The sequence below is a fragment of the Malania oleifera genome, chromosome 3 (genome assembly GCF_029873635.1).
Source record: "Malania oleifera isolate guangnan ecotype guangnan chromosome 3, ASM2987363v1, whole genome shotgun sequence".
NCBI classification, from domain to species: Eukaryota; Viridiplantae; Streptophyta; class Magnoliopsida; order Santalales; family Ximeniaceae; genus Malania; species Malania oleifera.
The window spans coordinates 52,313,969-52,332,049 of NC_080419.1; the positions used below are offsets into that span (position 1 = coordinate 52,313,969).

General features: G+C 33.6%; 1 protein-coding gene across 1 annotated transcript; it reads left to right on the plus strand.

The window, feature by feature from the left end:
• Positions 1 to 5,184: 5,184 nt before the first annotated feature.
• Positions 5,185 to 15,789, plus strand: LOC131151110 (amine oxidase [copper-containing] alpha 2, peroxisomal-like). The gene is made up of 5 exons (XM_058102312.1): positions 5,185 to 6,022; positions 13,583 to 13,967; positions 14,107 to 14,220; positions 14,570 to 15,123; positions 15,378 to 15,789. The coding sequence occupies exons 1-5, from the start codon at positions 5,214 to 5,216 to the stop codon at positions 15,583 to 15,585; spliced, it is 2,070 nt and encodes a 689-aa protein (XP_057958295.1). The 5' UTR covers positions 5,185 to 5,213; the 3' UTR covers positions 15,586 to 15,789.
• The last annotated feature ends 2,292 nt before the right edge of the window (positions 15,790 to 18,081 follow it).

The following is an 18,081-nucleotide window of genomic DNA, read 5'->3' on the forward strand; positions in this document are numbered from 1 at the left end:
TCTGGATTCAAAATTTCCATAATTTCTTCCACGAGATCCTCAGCCTCGTCCTCTTCCTCGCCGTGACGTCCCCCCTTTGTCGTATCTATCTATAGTGAGGGACAACTTCGTTTTGAGGGCTTGCTTCAATGCTTTATCATCACTCCTCTTGTTGACTTTCTGCTCATGGGCTTGGAGTGAGCCCACAAGTTCTTCTACGGATATGGTTTCTAGATATTTTGTTTCTTCTATGGTCACAGCTATATAATCAAATTTTGGATCCAAAGATCGTAAAATTTTCTCACAAATTCTCTCATCATTGAGAGTCTCTCCATTTCTTCTCAATTGATTTGATACTACCATAAATCATGTATAGTAATCAGCAATAGATACAGTAGATTTCATTTTTAAGGATTCGAAATCACCTCGCAATGTTTGAAGATAAATCTTCTTTACTTTTTCTACACCTTTGTGTGTTCGATGGAGAGAGTCCCAAACTTCTTTGGATGTCTTTGCGGAGGCGTTGATTTCAAACGTGGTCTCATCAAGGTCTTGGTAGATTATAGATTTCGCCTTGCAATCCTTCTTTCAATTGGCTCGCAAGGTCGTTCTTTGAGTATCAGGCATAACTACTTTGGCTTCTTTTGATGGTCTTTCTCTGTACTCATCTTCAACGATGTCCATGACATCCTGAGCACCTAAAAGGTCTCTCATTTAAATAGACTAGTTGTCATAATTCTCTCGGGTCAACTTTGAAATGACTGCTTGGGTAGTACCTTTTATATATGTGTATATCAGCTCCATATCAGCTCCCTTCGTCTTTCTCTCCTCTCCCGAAATAGTCTCCATCAACTCTGATTTTTTTTATTAATTATTTTAATATATATATCACCCAAGTTGGGATATAAAATATGTATATTAGACTTAGAGAGTTCATGCTATAATCATTAATTTGAGTGGGGATGCATTAATTAATGTAATTTTATAATTTTGTGAGGGCATGGGTTGGTTTTATAATTTTGCCCCAAATATTAATTAATGGATTGATCTACCTACTTTAATTTGGAACTAAAAATTTCATATGGGAATCTTAAAAGTCGTCATTTGTAATTTTTTTAAATAAAATATTTATGATGAGCTACTTAGAGGACATTTTTTAATAAGAAATTCTCCGTGGGTATTATGTATATTTTATATTTCTAAATTTTTTTATTTCAGGAGATAATGAGTGTTAAAAATATAATGGAAAGTTATATAAATTTTTTTGAATTTTAAAATAAGAATAATTTATATATATATATATATATATATATATATATTTTATAGCCTAAAGACTCTAGCCACCATCGCTCCATATTGGACACTGTGGTGCGGCACCAAACTTTTTGGTAATTCACTTGCGTAATGCCTCAAGAAGGAATCGAGCCTGTGACATTCAGGTCACCAAAGTTACAAATTGCTCTTTCCACTTGAGTTAGCCCAATTAGGCAATATAATTAACATGTAAATTAGAGTGAAAAATGATTTAAAAGATCTCCATGGTTGTAAAAAGTCCTCTTATCAACAAAAAGAATAATTAAATCTAACAAATTATTGTGTTGCATGTCGCGCATGAATGATTAATAATATTTTTAGAAAAAATTACCCTTATAAGCTCACACTATTAATTAAGATCTTTTGGAAGACATCTTGCTCATTAAAATTTGAAACTTCCATTATGGAAATATAAGGTTTGAAACCTAGGAGGTCTAGACATAGTATAAGCCCTTCGGAGAAAAAAAAAAGTTTTAATTAACATTATTGTTTCTTAAAATGTCTTTAATCTTATGAATTATTTTATATCTAAAAGATTTATAAACTATAAATAGTTACATAAGTAATTTTAATAAAATAATTTTAATTTCAGTTTTTTTTTCATTGACTATGTATATAACTTCAACTCTTTTAAAAAAAGGGTGGTGGAACACATAATATATTTATTTGAATGAACTAATCTATATCTTGAAATTTCAAAATATTATGTTTACGTACCCATTATGACACATTTATGGATATATTTTTTTATGCATATTATAATATATGTGTGGTATAATTATATAAAATAAAATTCAATTTTTGGATGATAAATGTAGCATTATTATTTTAATTCATACAACTTATTTTATATATATAAACAAGTTATAATGAAAGCATAAAAAGGGATCAATATTACACACATAACTATTTATATATAAATCCAAAACGCTATGTAATTAACCAGATCTTCATCATGATCATAGAGATAGAAAGAGAATTGATCATACAAATAAGTGATAACGAAATATCCATGTTTTTGCAGTGATGATAGTGGTATTCTCATTATTACAATCGTCTATATTTGCTTTCAATGTGCTTGCATGATAGTATAGTAGTGATTGGAATAATTCAATAGTTTGCATCTATCGCCCAACACATAAATTATTAATTAATTTAATTATAAATTATTATAAAAATTCTTAACTTAGTTATGATAAAAAAATATTTAAATTTATATAAATTCATTAGCATTCTTAATATATAAAACATCATTTGATCAATGAATAAAAAATCAATTATTATTAGCGGTTGAAAAGATTTTAACTTAATTTTTTATAAGGGTTACAAAAATTAAATTAAAATATTGCGTAGATGGAGATTTCAAAATACTAATCATTTTATTTACGTGGATTTTTTAAATATAAATTATTTTATTATTTTGTAAATTAATTCATGTGTTAATAATGGTTCTAAAAATTTGTCAATTCAATTAATAATAGTAACTAAATTAAAATATTATGTAGAACTGTTATTCGATTAGCAGTTCGAGGGTTCATGGAGTTGGTTCCACGAACCTAACTATGCTCACCCCTAATTATCACTTTAAATAAATTTATTGGCATTTTACATTATTTTTTATATGTACTAAAACACAGATTTATGTTTTGTTTATTTTTTAGATGAAATGATAAGTTTGTCTTCGTTTTTTTTTTTTTTTTTAATTTTTTTAACTTGTTTGGTGAAAAAAGTTAAACCCGTCATGTAATCCTATTAAATTTGTCTTCCTATAATTGAAAATTTTCCATCCTACTAAAAAAATTATGAAATGAGGAGCGCAGAAAGTAAGTAGGCCCTCCTGCAGAAAAGACGACGCCACAGCCGCTGCAGCCCCTGCTCTGTTCAAAATTCAAATGGGTTTTTTTTTGGGTTTCAGTCAAGTGAAAAAAATCAATTTGAGGATGCTAAATTCCGAATTCCCAAACGGAGGACTAAGGGGGTTTTGCTATGATGCGCGGGAAATTATCCGTGTGTCTCACCAGAGGCTCTTCACAATATAAGATTTTAGGCGAATGATTTAATTAGGAGTTCTTAATATTTAATTTAATTTTTATTTTTATTTAAAATTAGTTATTTTAGGTACATCAAATAATTTTACTTGTATTGCATGTGCACTCCATTCACCCTGATGCGCCGCTTACGTTAACCGAAGGAGGAAGGAAATTTTCGAAGCGGTGAAAGGAGAAAACAGAGTGTCTGGATTGGGGTGTGGGGCCTAAATCGTGTGACGGGTAAGGGTGCCAATGGACTGTCATATTAATATTGCACGACTACATCCATGTTATATCAATTGGGAAGGGCCACGGTGCGGTCCCAATTGAGTATTGGCAATAATGAGAAGAGTGCAATAATACTTTCAATAAAAAATTTGTAATATTTGATTGATTGTAATATAACCAGACAAAATTTGATTATGAGAAGACAAAAATGACAGATGACACACATATAAAATAAGTTAATTTTTATTTTGATTATAATATATGACTTTTGACTGTTGTGTATTTATTTATGCTATTGATGATTAGATTTTATTTTAAGTCATTTAAGTGTTATGAAAATTATATTTTATAGTTTTTAATTAGTGAATTATTCATAATATTTTAATATCTTAATCAAAATAAATTAAAAATAAAAGTGTAAATTCTTTTTAAAATGACACTACATTCTTAATACTTTTCAAAACACCAAAAAATCCCTATTTTTGATTAATCAAATGAATTCTTTTTAAAATGACATTTCACGCTTTTGCAGCGATGACAATAGTAATGAATTCTTATTACTAGACCCGTCTATATATATATATATATATATATATATATATATATATATATATATTGGATTATCGTGAAAACTTCAGTCATCGACGAGTCACTAATTGGACCCCATGGTGCGGCACCAAAACTCACAGGTCGGCAGCATTCCCCCCTAGTTCGCCGGTTGGGTTAATCGGATGCTGCTATGGTTTCGGCAGCACAGGTTAGACATTCGTCAAATCTGACCCTAGAACTTTTCTTGTCTTACCATCCAAATAGGATCCAGGGCATCGCTGTTTTTGGCTCCACGAGTGCATCAACCGGGGATCGAACGCACAATCCCCCTACTGGATTGCCCGTGCTTATCCACCGCACCAATGCCCTGGGGGCTAGACCCGTCTATATTGCTTTCATCAGTCCTTGCATGATAGAATAGTAGTGGTGGGAGTAATTCAATAGTTTGCATTTATCACGCAACATATAAATTATTAATTAATTTAATTATTAATTATTAATTTAATTATTAATAAATAATATTTTAATGCATATAAATTCATAAGAATTCTTAATATATATATATATATATATATATATATATATATATAACATCATTTGGTCAATGAATAAAAAATTAATTATTATAAGCAGTTGAAAAGATATTAATTTAATTTTTATTAAGGGTTACAAAAATTAAATTAAAATATTGTTTGGAACACATAGCATATTTGCCTACAATTGGTCTATATTTTGAAATTTCAAAAAAGATTATATTTACCTCCTAAATATCATATTTTTATTTATCTATTGTTTTGTGCATAGTATATTATTTGCATGATACAATTATGTAACACAATGAATAAAAAAATATATTATTTGGATGGTCTATATATTATTGTTTATGCACACACAAGCTACAATAAAAGCAGTAAAAACAAATCAATAATGCCATTGATTATACAAATAATTGATAAGAGAATACTATTGATGGAAATTTTGGAATTATAGCCTATATTCAGAAGCGTTATACTTTATGTGTAGCATAATAATATAAAATATTGATAAATATAATTATAAATATAGTCTCCGTTATACTTATCCCAGAGAAAGCAAGCTAGCTAGCCAACAGCCATGGCATGGAAGCTGCGCGATCTCTCACTTCTCCTACTAGTCTCCGTTTTCTTCCTCCCATCACCAATCTCATCCCAAAAGCACCATCCCCGCCGCCGCCGCCACCCCTTAGACTCACTAAGCGAATCGGAGCTCTCCCACGTTCAAACCCTTATAAAATCGAAGTACCCCACCTCCTCCCACAACCTAACCTTTCATTATGTAGGAGTGGATGAGCCAGACAAGGCCACAATCCTCTCCTCATGGCTCTCAAAGCCCGGTGCCACCGATCTACCCCCACCGCGCCGAGCCCTTGTCCACGTGCGAGTCAACTGCCGCTCCCGCGAACTCGTAGTAGAGCTGCGGCCCACTCGTAGCATCGTGTCTGACAAAGTCCATGACGGGGACGGGTACCCGATCCTCACCCTGGAGGAGCAGGCGGCGGCAGGGCAGAAAACGGTGAACTACCCGCCATTCATGGCGTCGATTAGGAAGAGGGGTTTGGATATTTCCCAAGTAGTGTGCTCAACTTCAAGCGTGGGGTGGTTTGGAGAGAAGAAGAGTAGGAGGGTGATAAGAGTGGTGTGCTTTTATCGGAATGGTACGGTGAATGTATACATGAGGCCAATAGAGGGAATAACGGTGGTGTTTGATTTGGACGAGATGAAAATAACGAAGTACAAGGACTGGGATACGGTGCCATTGCCCAAGGCGGAAGGGACGGAGTACCAAGCGGCGAAGCAAGCGCCGCCGTTTGGGCCGCACCCTGGTGGCGTGACGGTGGTGCAATCGGATGGGCCAGGGTTCAGGGTTGACGACGGCACTGTCAGGTACTTGAATAAGTCCAATTAATGTAGGGATAGTTTTTTTTTTTTTATAACTATCTTAGTAATTTACCAGCATAATGTTTAAAATGGAATCGAACTGTGACTTGAGATCACCAACGTCATAAGTCGCCCTTATCATTTGAACTAACCCAACTGAGTTAGTGGTAAGAATTAATTAGTAGCTACCTAGTTAGTCATGGTTTTGAAAAAAAATACATATTGACATTGCAAGGAACCATTTGATAAGAGATACTTAGTTTTTTTCATGTAAGTGAAATAATTTAAAATATTTAATAAAAATTTCTTTTTATAAAATTTAAAAGTCATCCATTGATCATGAGATTTCACATTCGCACTTAAATCGATATAAGTAAAAGATATGTTTCAATATAAATTATAAGCTAGCTATAGTGTCACAATCACATTGATGGAGGACTTTAGACGATACCTTGATCATTGGACTTGGGTCGAGACCGTTACATTTATATTATAAGATTTTATCATGTTATAGACAAAAAATCATGTTAATGTGATATTATTTTGCGAAAAATATTAAAAGATACAAAGCATGTTTTACGACACTATAATTTCATTTTCTCATGTTAATATTTCTCATATTCAATTTAAATGTCATTCTACTATGTGCATATTGTCGGCTTCCAATAATTAGTATTTGTATCTTTAATACTATAAAGGGGATTTTCTTTTGAGATTTTTTTTTTCAAAAATATCGAATTTATATTTATAACTAATAATAATTATCTCAAAATATCTCTTCAAATACCCATAACTATTTCAAAATATTTTTATAATTGTGTTAAATTTATCCTTATAATTACTCATAATTATCTCAAAATATCCCCAATAATTATTTTACAACTATCCCAAATATATTTATTCTCTTTAATTTTTTGTTATTTTATTTTAATATTAAATTTTTTTTTTTTTTAAGTCATTGAGTGCGCAAATAGTACATTCCTATAGGCTAGTTTTATATAAATAAAATATACACTTCTTTGCACTCAAATGATAACACTAGCGTAATGTATTCGTTATTAAAAATTTTTGCATGTGTTCTGATCTCATCTAAGGTAGACTTATTTTTCTTCTAATTTCAATACACTCATTTTACTTATTTTTGTATTATCTTCATGATAAAAATAAATATGTTATATGTCATGAGCCTATAATGACACGAACCCACATGACTAAGCTAAACTTGGTAATATAGTGTGGGTCCACGCATTTTAGCCTTGCCATGTAGGCTCGAATCATCATGGGCTAGTGGAGTTAAATATTTTCATAATAAATATGAAAGGAGCCACACTGGTATTGTTTAATTAAGAAACAGAGATTACATATGGTATGTCGCAACTAGATCCCATTTTTCTGTTATACGGTTACTTTTTTAGCGGATGGCAGAATCATTGTTGGGAAATGATTGGTCTCTTTTTAGTTAATATTACGTAAGGATTTTGTTTTCAAAGAAGCAGTTTTGAGTTTTATGTATACTATTTGGATGTTTGGATTTGAATTTATGTAAATTTGATAAAAAATATTATATATTAATGTATATTTTCTAAAATTTACACAAAGTCAAATTTAAAATCTGGATGTCATACTCCCAAACATAGGATTATAAAGTATCTATCATAGAAGCTAGGCAAGAAAAATTAAATTGGACTGAATCAAATAAAAAAAAAATTAATTCTTTTTTTGGTTCAATTTCTGTTCATAGTGTTCAATTGTTTCGATTAACAATTCAATTTTAGTTCAATCCATTCATAATCACAGTTAACATAGTGAATCACACCAGTTTCTTATAAATATAAAAAAAAAATATTATATTAATTTTGAATAATTTAAATAAAAATTTATTTATCTATAATAATTTAGAACCTAGTGTAGACACTCCATTTTGTCCGACCATTATATAGCAAAACTTTTGGGATTTTATATTTTGTTATTTAATTTTAGTTTTTTTTAGTCAATTAGTTAGATGTGTCATCTAAGGTCTTCACCTAGTCGGATCTCTCATTTTAACTCTCCCAAACTTACTATGATGAAGTGAAATTTCATTCATGGGGTTTTTTTTGTGCAAATTGTTTTACATTCATTCATCCATGTGCATAACAAGTACAATATTTTTGAAAAATACAAAGAAGGAAAATTTGTTCTTCATTCTTGGGGTTGCTTGCTTTGGGTCTTCTTCAACACCTACAAGCTCGATTTTCGACTAATTTTGTGATTTAAAGTCATTATGGGTCCACTATTTCTATTGCAACCCAATTTGGGCAAATTAATGATTTGGGGTCCACTTATCAACACGTACAGGCCTTATGGACTTATTTTGAGTAAATTAAGGCCTATTGTGGGCTTAACTTTTGAATTAAAGCCTAGTTTTGAGATGAGGATAGCGAGAAACACAATTTGGTGGCCTTTAGTTGAATCTAGCAGCCCCTTTTGCATGGCTGTCCCCCATGATAGTTGAGCCATGTAGTTGCCTTCCCCTCCCCCATGCAACACTTTCCTATGTACTTGGTTCCCATGGCTAGCATGCCTCACATTTCCTATGAGCTAGTTTTCATACAAGTTGACCTATAAATAGAGGCTAAAAAAAAGGGAAATAGAGGGAGGACTTTGAAAGAAATTGTTGAGGGAGAAAGTAAGAAGCCAGTAGGAAAGGCATTTAGGGGAGGCTTTAGAAACTTTTAGGCAAAAAATTGTTCAAAGAAAGTGAAGAGAATGCATTTGACTGGCAGAGAGATTAATAAGAATAAAATCCAGAAGAAAGTGTTCAAGGAGAAAACAAGAAAACAGTAATTTGAAGAAGCTTGCAATATTCAAAGTAAGATAGAGATAATTGGTTGGCAGTAGCAGTACAGGAGAAAGGAAAGAAGAAGAATAAAAAAGGTAAATACTCTCACTCCTTCACTTGGATGTGTTCATAAGTGTACGTTGGTTATTTTTTATGCATTGTGGGCTATTTGATTGAAGGCAATATGTTGAAATGGAAGTAGAAATTTGAAAATTGGAATTGATTTCGTCCAAATAAGGTTTTTGCAGTTCTAATATGCACCTCATTGCTTAAATTTAGAAAATAAAAAATGAACAAGTAGAACTTTAGTGAAACACCACACCATAGCACCAAGTTTTGAATCAAAATTCACTCCAAATGAAACCCCAAACAAAATCCTAAAAATTCAATTCAAAACCCCTGAAAAATCCCAAGAGAATTCAGGTCAACTTGACTTGAAAATTTGGGTCATACAACCCATGATCCTGGTCAAAGACCCAAAACCCTATTTGACCCAACCTATTGACGTAGGTCAACCTGACTTGGATCTAAGTCAAACCAACTCGAAGACCCGATCGAGTCAGCTTGTCTTGGGTAAGCCTTACCTTAACCCTAAAACTAATTAACCCTAGCTGAATCCCAGGACTAGTAACCCCAAACCTCCTTGGTCCAATTGAATCAAGCCTAAGACCCTGTGGCCCATTTAACCTTGCATTAAGCCCTTAAAACCAAAGCCCAATTCGCCAACATAATCTGCATAAAGCATAAAACCCTGACCCAAATCCTAAAACCTAAATTAAGCCTAAACTTGCGGCCCAACCTAAACCAATGTCCGAAATTTAAAACGTAAGCCCAAATTGCACAGGCTTAATCCAATCCGAGTTCGTAGCCCAACTTAAGGTTCTAAGTCCAATTGGACTTAAACCAAATACCTTGAAACCTTGACTAAGCCTACAAACCCTGAAACTTAAGCCCATGGTCTTTTAACCTAGGCCTATCTTAAAAATAAACCCTAGCCCAAGCCTATATCTAATAAACTAAAGCCCAACTTAAGACCAAGACCTCATGCCCACAAATCCTAAACCTAATGGAACCTTAACCTGAGCCTAACCCTTACCCTGACCTAAGCCTAACCCTAATTCCAACCTTGATAAATCTCAATCCCCTGTTTTTGCATGAAAATGCAACCAAGCGCCAGAAAATTAAAGAAAATGGAGAAATGAAAAGGTGAGATAAAGAGAAGATTTGAGAAAGGTTGAGAAAGAGAGAGAGTAAGGAAATTAAGAGGGGGTATACTTGAATCCAAGCTTGGGTAAACAGATTGCACAAGGCTACATGTTTTTGTGCCTCCGTTTGAACCTACAAAAGAGAAAGATATCAAGAGATTAGAGAGAGATTGAGGTACGTAAGAGATAAAGAGTGAAAAGAGACCTGAGAAAGAAGAAGAGAGATTACAAGAGAGTGACGCAAAGTGATTGAGAGAATATATTGAGAAGAGAAAGTGAAGGGAGGTTTGACTTGATGTGAAGTCGACTGGAGGTGGCGGAGGCCACCTATGGCAATGGCTATGGCAACCAGAGGAGGTTGTAGAGTTGAGAGAGAGAGAGAGAGAGAGAAGGAAAAAGAAATAATATATATATAAGTTTTTTTTTTAAAAATAATCTATAGTGGGCCATGTGTCACCCATCGGGGGGTGACATGTGGCACGTCGTGGTTGCCACCTAGTGATGTGATGTGATCCAAGCCGTACATTTTGTGTTTTTTGTGGATGATTGGATTGATGTCACATCGGCAATCCCTATTTATGTCTCTGAGATAGTGGTGTGGCACCACTTGGTAAGTGATGTCATCATGATGTCATAGGCCATATGCCACTTCCTTGTTTTTTCAAATAAAATAAAATAAATCAATGAGGTCATTCATTGAAGATCAAGTGTCATCCTTCATGGGTGACACATGGCAGACCTATCTCATTTCTTGCCTCTCTCTCCTTTGAACTTGGTCAAAAATAAAATTAGGACATTCATTGAAGGTCATGTGTTACTTCGAATGGTGACACATGCCAGACCTGGCCCATTTCCTACTTCTCTTTCCTTTTATTCTGTCAATCTAGTTTGACTCGGGTCTATCTTGCTGACCTAGTCAAATCAATTGAACTGGTTTGATCTAGTTCATCTCCTTGAACTGATTTGCTATTTTTAAAAATTTTTAAAAAATAATATTAAAATTCACTTTTAATTCCCAGAAAATCCAAAAAAATTAAGAAACATTGTATAAAAGCACAAAAAGAAAAGAAAAAAGCAGCAAAAAAAAAATCCTTTGAGTATTCTTTAACTCAGGAGGGCCTAAAAATAACAATATGAATGATAAAAAATTATAATATACAAAAAATTATAAAATTTGAGAAAATTCCCTAAAAATCTTTAAAAATTGTAGAAAAATATAGAAAATAGAGAAAATTTCTGAAAAAATTTTAGGATAATTTTTTGCTCAATTTTGGTCATTTTTCACTAGTTTTTTTTGTGTGATTTTCTTATTGTGTGCCTTGTTTGTAGCATGAATATGTGCTTTTCCCTTTCTTTTATACATGTGTGTGCATATATGTTTATATGTGCATGTTTGCGACCCAATGATGAAATGAAGGGTAAAAAGATATTTTAAACCTCACCTATTTTAAATTTAAGGGGGGTTTATCTAGTAAAATCCCCCTTCCCCCATTTTTTGAGGTTTTAAATCACACCGCGTTTTGCATTTTTGTTTTAAATTTTTGTAACATATTTGATAATTAAGGAGTAAATTAAAGGTTATTTGAATCAATTTAAGGTAATCTATAGTTAGTTAGATACCGTTCGCTAGGCAAGTGTAAAGGGATGCTAATATTTTCCCTTTGCATAATTGTACTCCCAAGTCTAAATTTGGTGATGCAGATCATGGTCTATTGGTTTCCTTGGCCTTAGATGTAGTTTAATGATCAATAAACTAGTGCTATATTAAAAAGGTGTTTTAACTGCATATAGAATTAATAGGTTAGAGGTGACACCATTGAATTTTAAGTAACATATTTTTCAGTCTCATATATTAAATCAAGTTTCACATAATATGGAGTTCGCCACTTAGTCGAGGCGATCAGGAGACTCAATCCTATCCCTTCTCCTGGGCTGGCCCTCTAGGATGTTGCAACACGTGGCTTGGTTACTTTATATTATTATTTTTAATTATAAATTTTACTAGGATTTTTATTTAAACCATGGGTGGATGTCTTTAAACTTATATAGGATCGTAATTTGATTTTTTCTATGACTTCAAACTTGAATTTTGAGCTTTAAATTTTAAAATTTGCATGTTCAATACGATGGAGGAGAAAAATATTAATTTATGGTGAATTTAGAATTTAAATTGGATCCGATGTCTTAGTTCAATTAACTTTGAATATTAGCATAGAAACGGGTTAACCAAATTTCAGATTAGCTGTCTGGCATTGTTTGATTTCAGTTTTTATTTGTTGGCTAATTGAAACTTCTGTTAGTCAGTTTCGAAGGTTCATGGAGTTGGTTCCACGACCCTAACTATGCCCACTCCTAATTATCACTCTAAATAAATTCATTGGCATTTTACTTATTTTTTGTATGTGCTAAAAGACAGATTTATGTTTTGTTTGTTTTTTTTTAATGAAATGATAAGTTTGTCTTCATTTTATTTTATAAAAATGAGTATTGGTAATAATTTCTTTTGGTCTAGAATAATACTTCCAAAAATAAATTATAATATTTGATTGTTGCCAACTGTGCATTTGTTTATAATTAATATTGTTTAATAAATTGTAATATAGCCAGACAAAATTTGGTCATGAGAAGACAAAAATGACAGCCGACACGCATCTAAAATAAATTAATTTTTATTTTGATTATAATATATGACTTTTGACTGTTGTGTATTTGTTTATTGTTTATGCTATTGCATGACTAGGTTCTATTCTAACTTGCTTAAGTGTTATGAAAATTATATTTTATAGTTTTTAATTAGTGAATTATTCATAATATGTTAATATCTTAACCAATATAAATTAAAAATAAATGTGTAAATTCTTTTTTAAATGACATTATATTCCTTATACTTTTCAAAACACCTAGAAATCCTTTAATGCCCAAAAATTTCATCTTTTACTAACTCTATACTTTCATAAAGTTAATTAACACATGACGAAAATTGTCTCACTAGTTAACAACAGTTAAATTGATGAATTTATTTTGATTAAAATATTTATTTTTCACTTTCTTATTCAATGAAAAATATCTATTTTTAATTGTTTTATTTATCATTAGGCAAATTACATCTAGGCCTTTGCACAGATGCATGTGCAATGTAAGTGTATATAAGTTTAAACACGAGTACGTGCATACTTTTTTTTTTCTTTTATACTAAGCAAAGTGTTAGTCAACTTGAGTGTGGCTTGTACATTATTAAACTTAACTATTAGGTAGAACTAGGCTTAAATTAGGTAAATATTATAATTATACCAAAATATTTCTTATTAGAGCGAAGTTGAGCTTAAGTTGTGAGGACAAAGTTAAACTTTGGCAATCTCAAGGTCTGAATTCGATTCCCTACTCATGGTCCACCTAATGAATTATCAGGAATGTGCTAATTATTTGTTGCAGCGCACAAGTTAAAAAGATGTGTTTGAATCTTGTTTAAAAATGAATAAATTTTGAAAATAAGTTTAATATATTATGGTAGAGTGATAACGTGTGGTATGGCGGTGTTAGGTGGGCCAATTGGAAGTTTCATCTGAGCTTTGATGTTCGAGCTGGCCCAATCATATCGCTAGCATCTATTTACGATGTGGAAAAGCAGAAGTATCGACAGGTGATGTACAAAGGACATGTGTCAGAGTTGTTTGTGCCGTACATGGACACGACCGAAGAATGGTACTTCCGGTCATTTTTCGATTTGGGAGAATTCGGGTTTGGGTTATGCGCCATAGAGATGGAGCCTTTGGCCGATTGCCCAGCCAATGCGGTATTCATGGACCACTACTACGCAGCCCAGGATGGGAATCCCACTAAAATATCCAACGTTTTCTGCATCTTTGAGCGCCAAGCCGGCAACATTCTATGGCGTCACACTGAGACGCTTATCCCTGGACAAACTGTACGTATACGAATTGACTTTTCAGAAAAAAAAAATTAAGTAGCTTTATTTTATTAGTTTATTACATTAACTTTAATTATTGATTTATTTATTTATATTTGGTTTATTATTATTATTATTATTATTATTATTATTGCAGATAAGGGAGGTTAGGGCAGAGATTAGCCTAGTGGTAAGGATGATTGCAACGGTTGGCAACTATGATTACGTGATTGATTGGGAATTTAAACCTTGTGGATCCATCAAAATCGAGGTACATGCATGAATGATTTTAGATAAAAAATATATATCTTAGATCGATTTGGTACTATTATTTTTTTATATTTTACATTTAAAAATAGATTATAAAATCTTCTTTGTTCACATTACTAGTCTTCTATTTATGTTTCTAGTTTTCAATTGTTTAAAAAAATTTAAAAGTCAATTTTATACCTTTGGATTTTTTAATTTTTATTTTAAATATTTTCAAAATATAACATGCATGTATAATTAATTACACACTAAACTTATATTTGGTTTGCACAATGCCTATATCTAGGAATATATTAGCTAGTTAAAAATAGTTATATAAAAAAGATTATATTCTTAACGAACGCATTCAGGTAGGACTAACTGGAATACTAGAAGTGAAGGGATCCTCCTATCAGCACGTAAATGATATTGAGACGGCAGAGAGATATCCCCAGGGCACCCTCTTAGCAGAAAATTCCATAGCCATTTTTCACGACCACTTCCTTACCTACCGCCTCGACCTCGACGTCGACGGCCAGCCCAACTCCTTCGTCAAATCCAAGCTCCAGAGGCGCCCGGTCGACCCACCCACCGCCTCTCCCAGAAAGAGCTTCTGGAGCGTCGTCAGCGAGACCGCTAAGACGGAGTCGGATGCCAGGATTCTAATCGGGTCGGATCCGGTTGAACTGCTGATGTTGAATCCCAACAAGAGGACCCGGGTGGGAAACCCGGCGGGGTACCGGCTGATGCCGGGTGCGACGGTGGCGCCTCCACTCTTGTGGGAGGACGATTACCCGCAAATCCGTGGGGCATTCACCAACAATCACGTGTGGGTCACCCCATACAATAAGTCGGAAAAATGGGCGGGAGGGGTGTTTGTGGATCAGAGCCGGGGCGACGATACCCTTGCCGTCTGGAGCTCCAGGTACGTACCCTGCTTTATCTAGCTAGGTTTCCACGCAGTGCAATGCATGCATTTACATGAATGTGTATACGCTTGTCCTCGCGTGTTCATGTGTGTGTTTTTCAGATTTAAAGCATATGATGAATATATGGATTCTATCCTTCCTATATATATATATATTAGATTTCTTCTATATTCATTTTTCCTAGAGATGATTGTGTGTGGATAACTGATTGGCTATTGATGATCTATGATTGTCATCGATCGTCTTGCAGAAATCGAGAGATAGAGAATAGGGATATCGTGTTGTGGGTGACAGTGGGATTTCATCACGTCCCTTACCAAGAAGATTTTCCGATCATGCCAACAATAAGCGGCGGATTCGAACTCCGGCCGGCAAATTTCTTTGAGAGAAATCCGGTGCTCAAAGCCAAGAAGCCTGCTGTGCATTGGCCCAACTGCACCTTCAACCTCAAACCTTAGTTACCAAAATTTTAGTGAATTAAAGTTCCAAGTGTATACTCTCTAAGCGCTGGTGCAACTACCGGGAGTAGGGATTTAATTTTTGTAATGCAAGTTCAACAAAAGCATATGCATAATGTGTCTGTAGTTGGAATAAAATACCGGCAATGTCACGACCTACTCATTTTTCCACATTTTTTTTTTATAATATCAATAACACATTTCCCATATTCCAGTTCAGCAGGTCACAATCCACCTGAACCCGTGGGTACCAGAGATATATCAGAACATACAATACAAGCCCTAGCAGCAGAAAACATACAGTAATATATATCTCAATACCATATATTACAATATACCAGAGTTGCTATAGTCCACAGTATTTCCATATATACATCCCAAAATAAATCTAGGGACATTTCCCACAAAATCTAACTGTCCCTACAAAAACTTATCCTTCGCAGAGGGCAGATAAACAACACTAGCTCAGCAGGGCTTTTCTCGCTTTCCTATCTGGGGCTCCTGAAAAGTTTATAAAATTTAGGAGTGAAACACCTCTCAGTAAGGGTAATAAACTAATACTTGTGTGTGGCAACATGAGTATTCTGTGTTGTACATATCCCATACATAACATATTCAATAACTATTTTGTCAAATCTGGGAAAACATGTATGTATAAAATCATGGCAGAACATATTGCATTTTCATAAACATATCTCATCTCATATAGTAATAATAACATAAAAACCATCCTGGTAGGTTAGCTGGCTGTTGTCATGTATTAACCCCACATAACTGGGTTGTATGACCCGAAGGCTGGACCTGACAATAGTTGGCTGACCACTGCCAAGTCAAACAGTAGTCTGTAGGTCAGATGGGTTTGCCAGATCTGGTCCGTACACCAAAGGGGATCACACCACACTTCTTTAATAACCACATCAACCATCCAATCTTACACCACTTCGTACAGCGGCGTTAACACAAATATCATGATCACGAGGACCATGGACACATAGTAACTATACCATGCAAGTGCTAGCCTAGACCAAGCCAACCAAGTTCTGATATCATATAACATATACTAAAACTGTGATACATAGATATCTCATATCATTTATTTTCACATCAATCATATCATTTTGTATATATACGTGTATCATGAAAATCATCAGCTCGTACGCCGGTATTACACATTTTATCATAGCTCAGCCCGCACGCCGGTAAATAATAGCACAGCCTGTATGCTGGCAAATCACATCATAGCACAACCCGTACACCGGCAAAAATAGCACAGCTTGTACGCTGGCAAATCACATCATAGCACGACCCGTACACCGGCAAATCACATCATAAAAATTTCGGCCCGTACACCAGTTTTCCTAATATAAAAATCCGTATCATAATCACAATTCTAGAAAACAGTATCTCATAACATTTTACACTCATGTCACACTAAAGAAATTTTCCACATATTTAACATACCATCATTTTAACCGTATTTTTCAAATATAAATCATATATATATAAACATACTTTCTTTCCAGAAATCAAGTGCTATAAATATACATACATTTTCATGAGATACTAGCTTAGTTTATCCCCTTACCTAATTCCTTTAAAGCCCCTAAGAAAAGCTTCCCTGCACCCGTAGGGTTCCTAACTCAACAACCTTGAAAATGAAAACTCCTAGTATTAAACTTCAATATTTCTACATGTATAATACTTCTTATAACTATCGTTAAGTCAAATTCGGCTTAAAAAGTTTTACGTTAACTTAGGGATGATTTCCAACTTCGTTTTCCCAACGATCCGCTCCGGCAAACTCGTAGAGAACTTCGTCAGGAGCATCATGGTAGCTTCAAATCTTCGATCCAATGAGAAACAAGCCCAAAATCGAAGAGAGAGAGAGAGAGAGAGAGAGAGAGATAGCTTCTTTAGAAAGTTAAAATCCGGATTTTCATATTTATAGAATAGGGGATTTAGTCGACGAGCCACGTCATTCGTCGACGAATCCTTCAGTAATTTTGTCAACGAAATTCAGTCCTCGTCGACGAAATTCAGTCGGCTCAAAACGCCTCTCGGTATTTCTTTGTTGATGAAATTCAGTCTTCGTCGACGAATTTTCTTAACCCTTCGTCGACGAATACAAGGGATTCGTCGACGAAGCCTTGATGATCCTTTTTTGTTTTCCCTTCCAAAATCCAATGTCGTCGACGAACGCTAGCCGACTATTTCCTTCTGTTTCCGGTTTCCATTTCCCATCCTCTATATCATTTTAATTTCATTTTAAATTCGGGTTGTTACAGGCAAGTTGTATTTTTAGTCAAATTTGCAAGTTGATTGTCGGCATGTGGCATAATAAAAACAAAAAAAAAAAAAAAAAAAAAACAAACAAATAAATAAATAATATAGGGAAAAAAGTTGATTAATGAAGAATGTAGTTTTTTTTATATAATTTTTTATTTTTTTGAATTTTATGAGTGTCTAATTTACTTTCTCAAAGCATTCAAATCTAAA

Coding starts and splice junctions, on each gene's coding strand:
- LOC131151110 (XM_058102312.1), top strand. CDS start 5,214: ATGGCATGGAAGCTGCGCGATCTCTCACTTCTCCTACTAGTCTCCGTT. Junction 6,023..13,582: donor GTTGACGACGGCACTGTCAG/GTACTTGAATAA, acceptor TGGCGGTGTTAG/GTGGGCCAATTGGAAGTTTC. Junction 15,124..15,377: donor CTTGCCGTCTGGAGCTCCAG/GTACGTACCCTG, acceptor ATCGTCTTGCAG/AAATCGAGAGATAGAGAATA.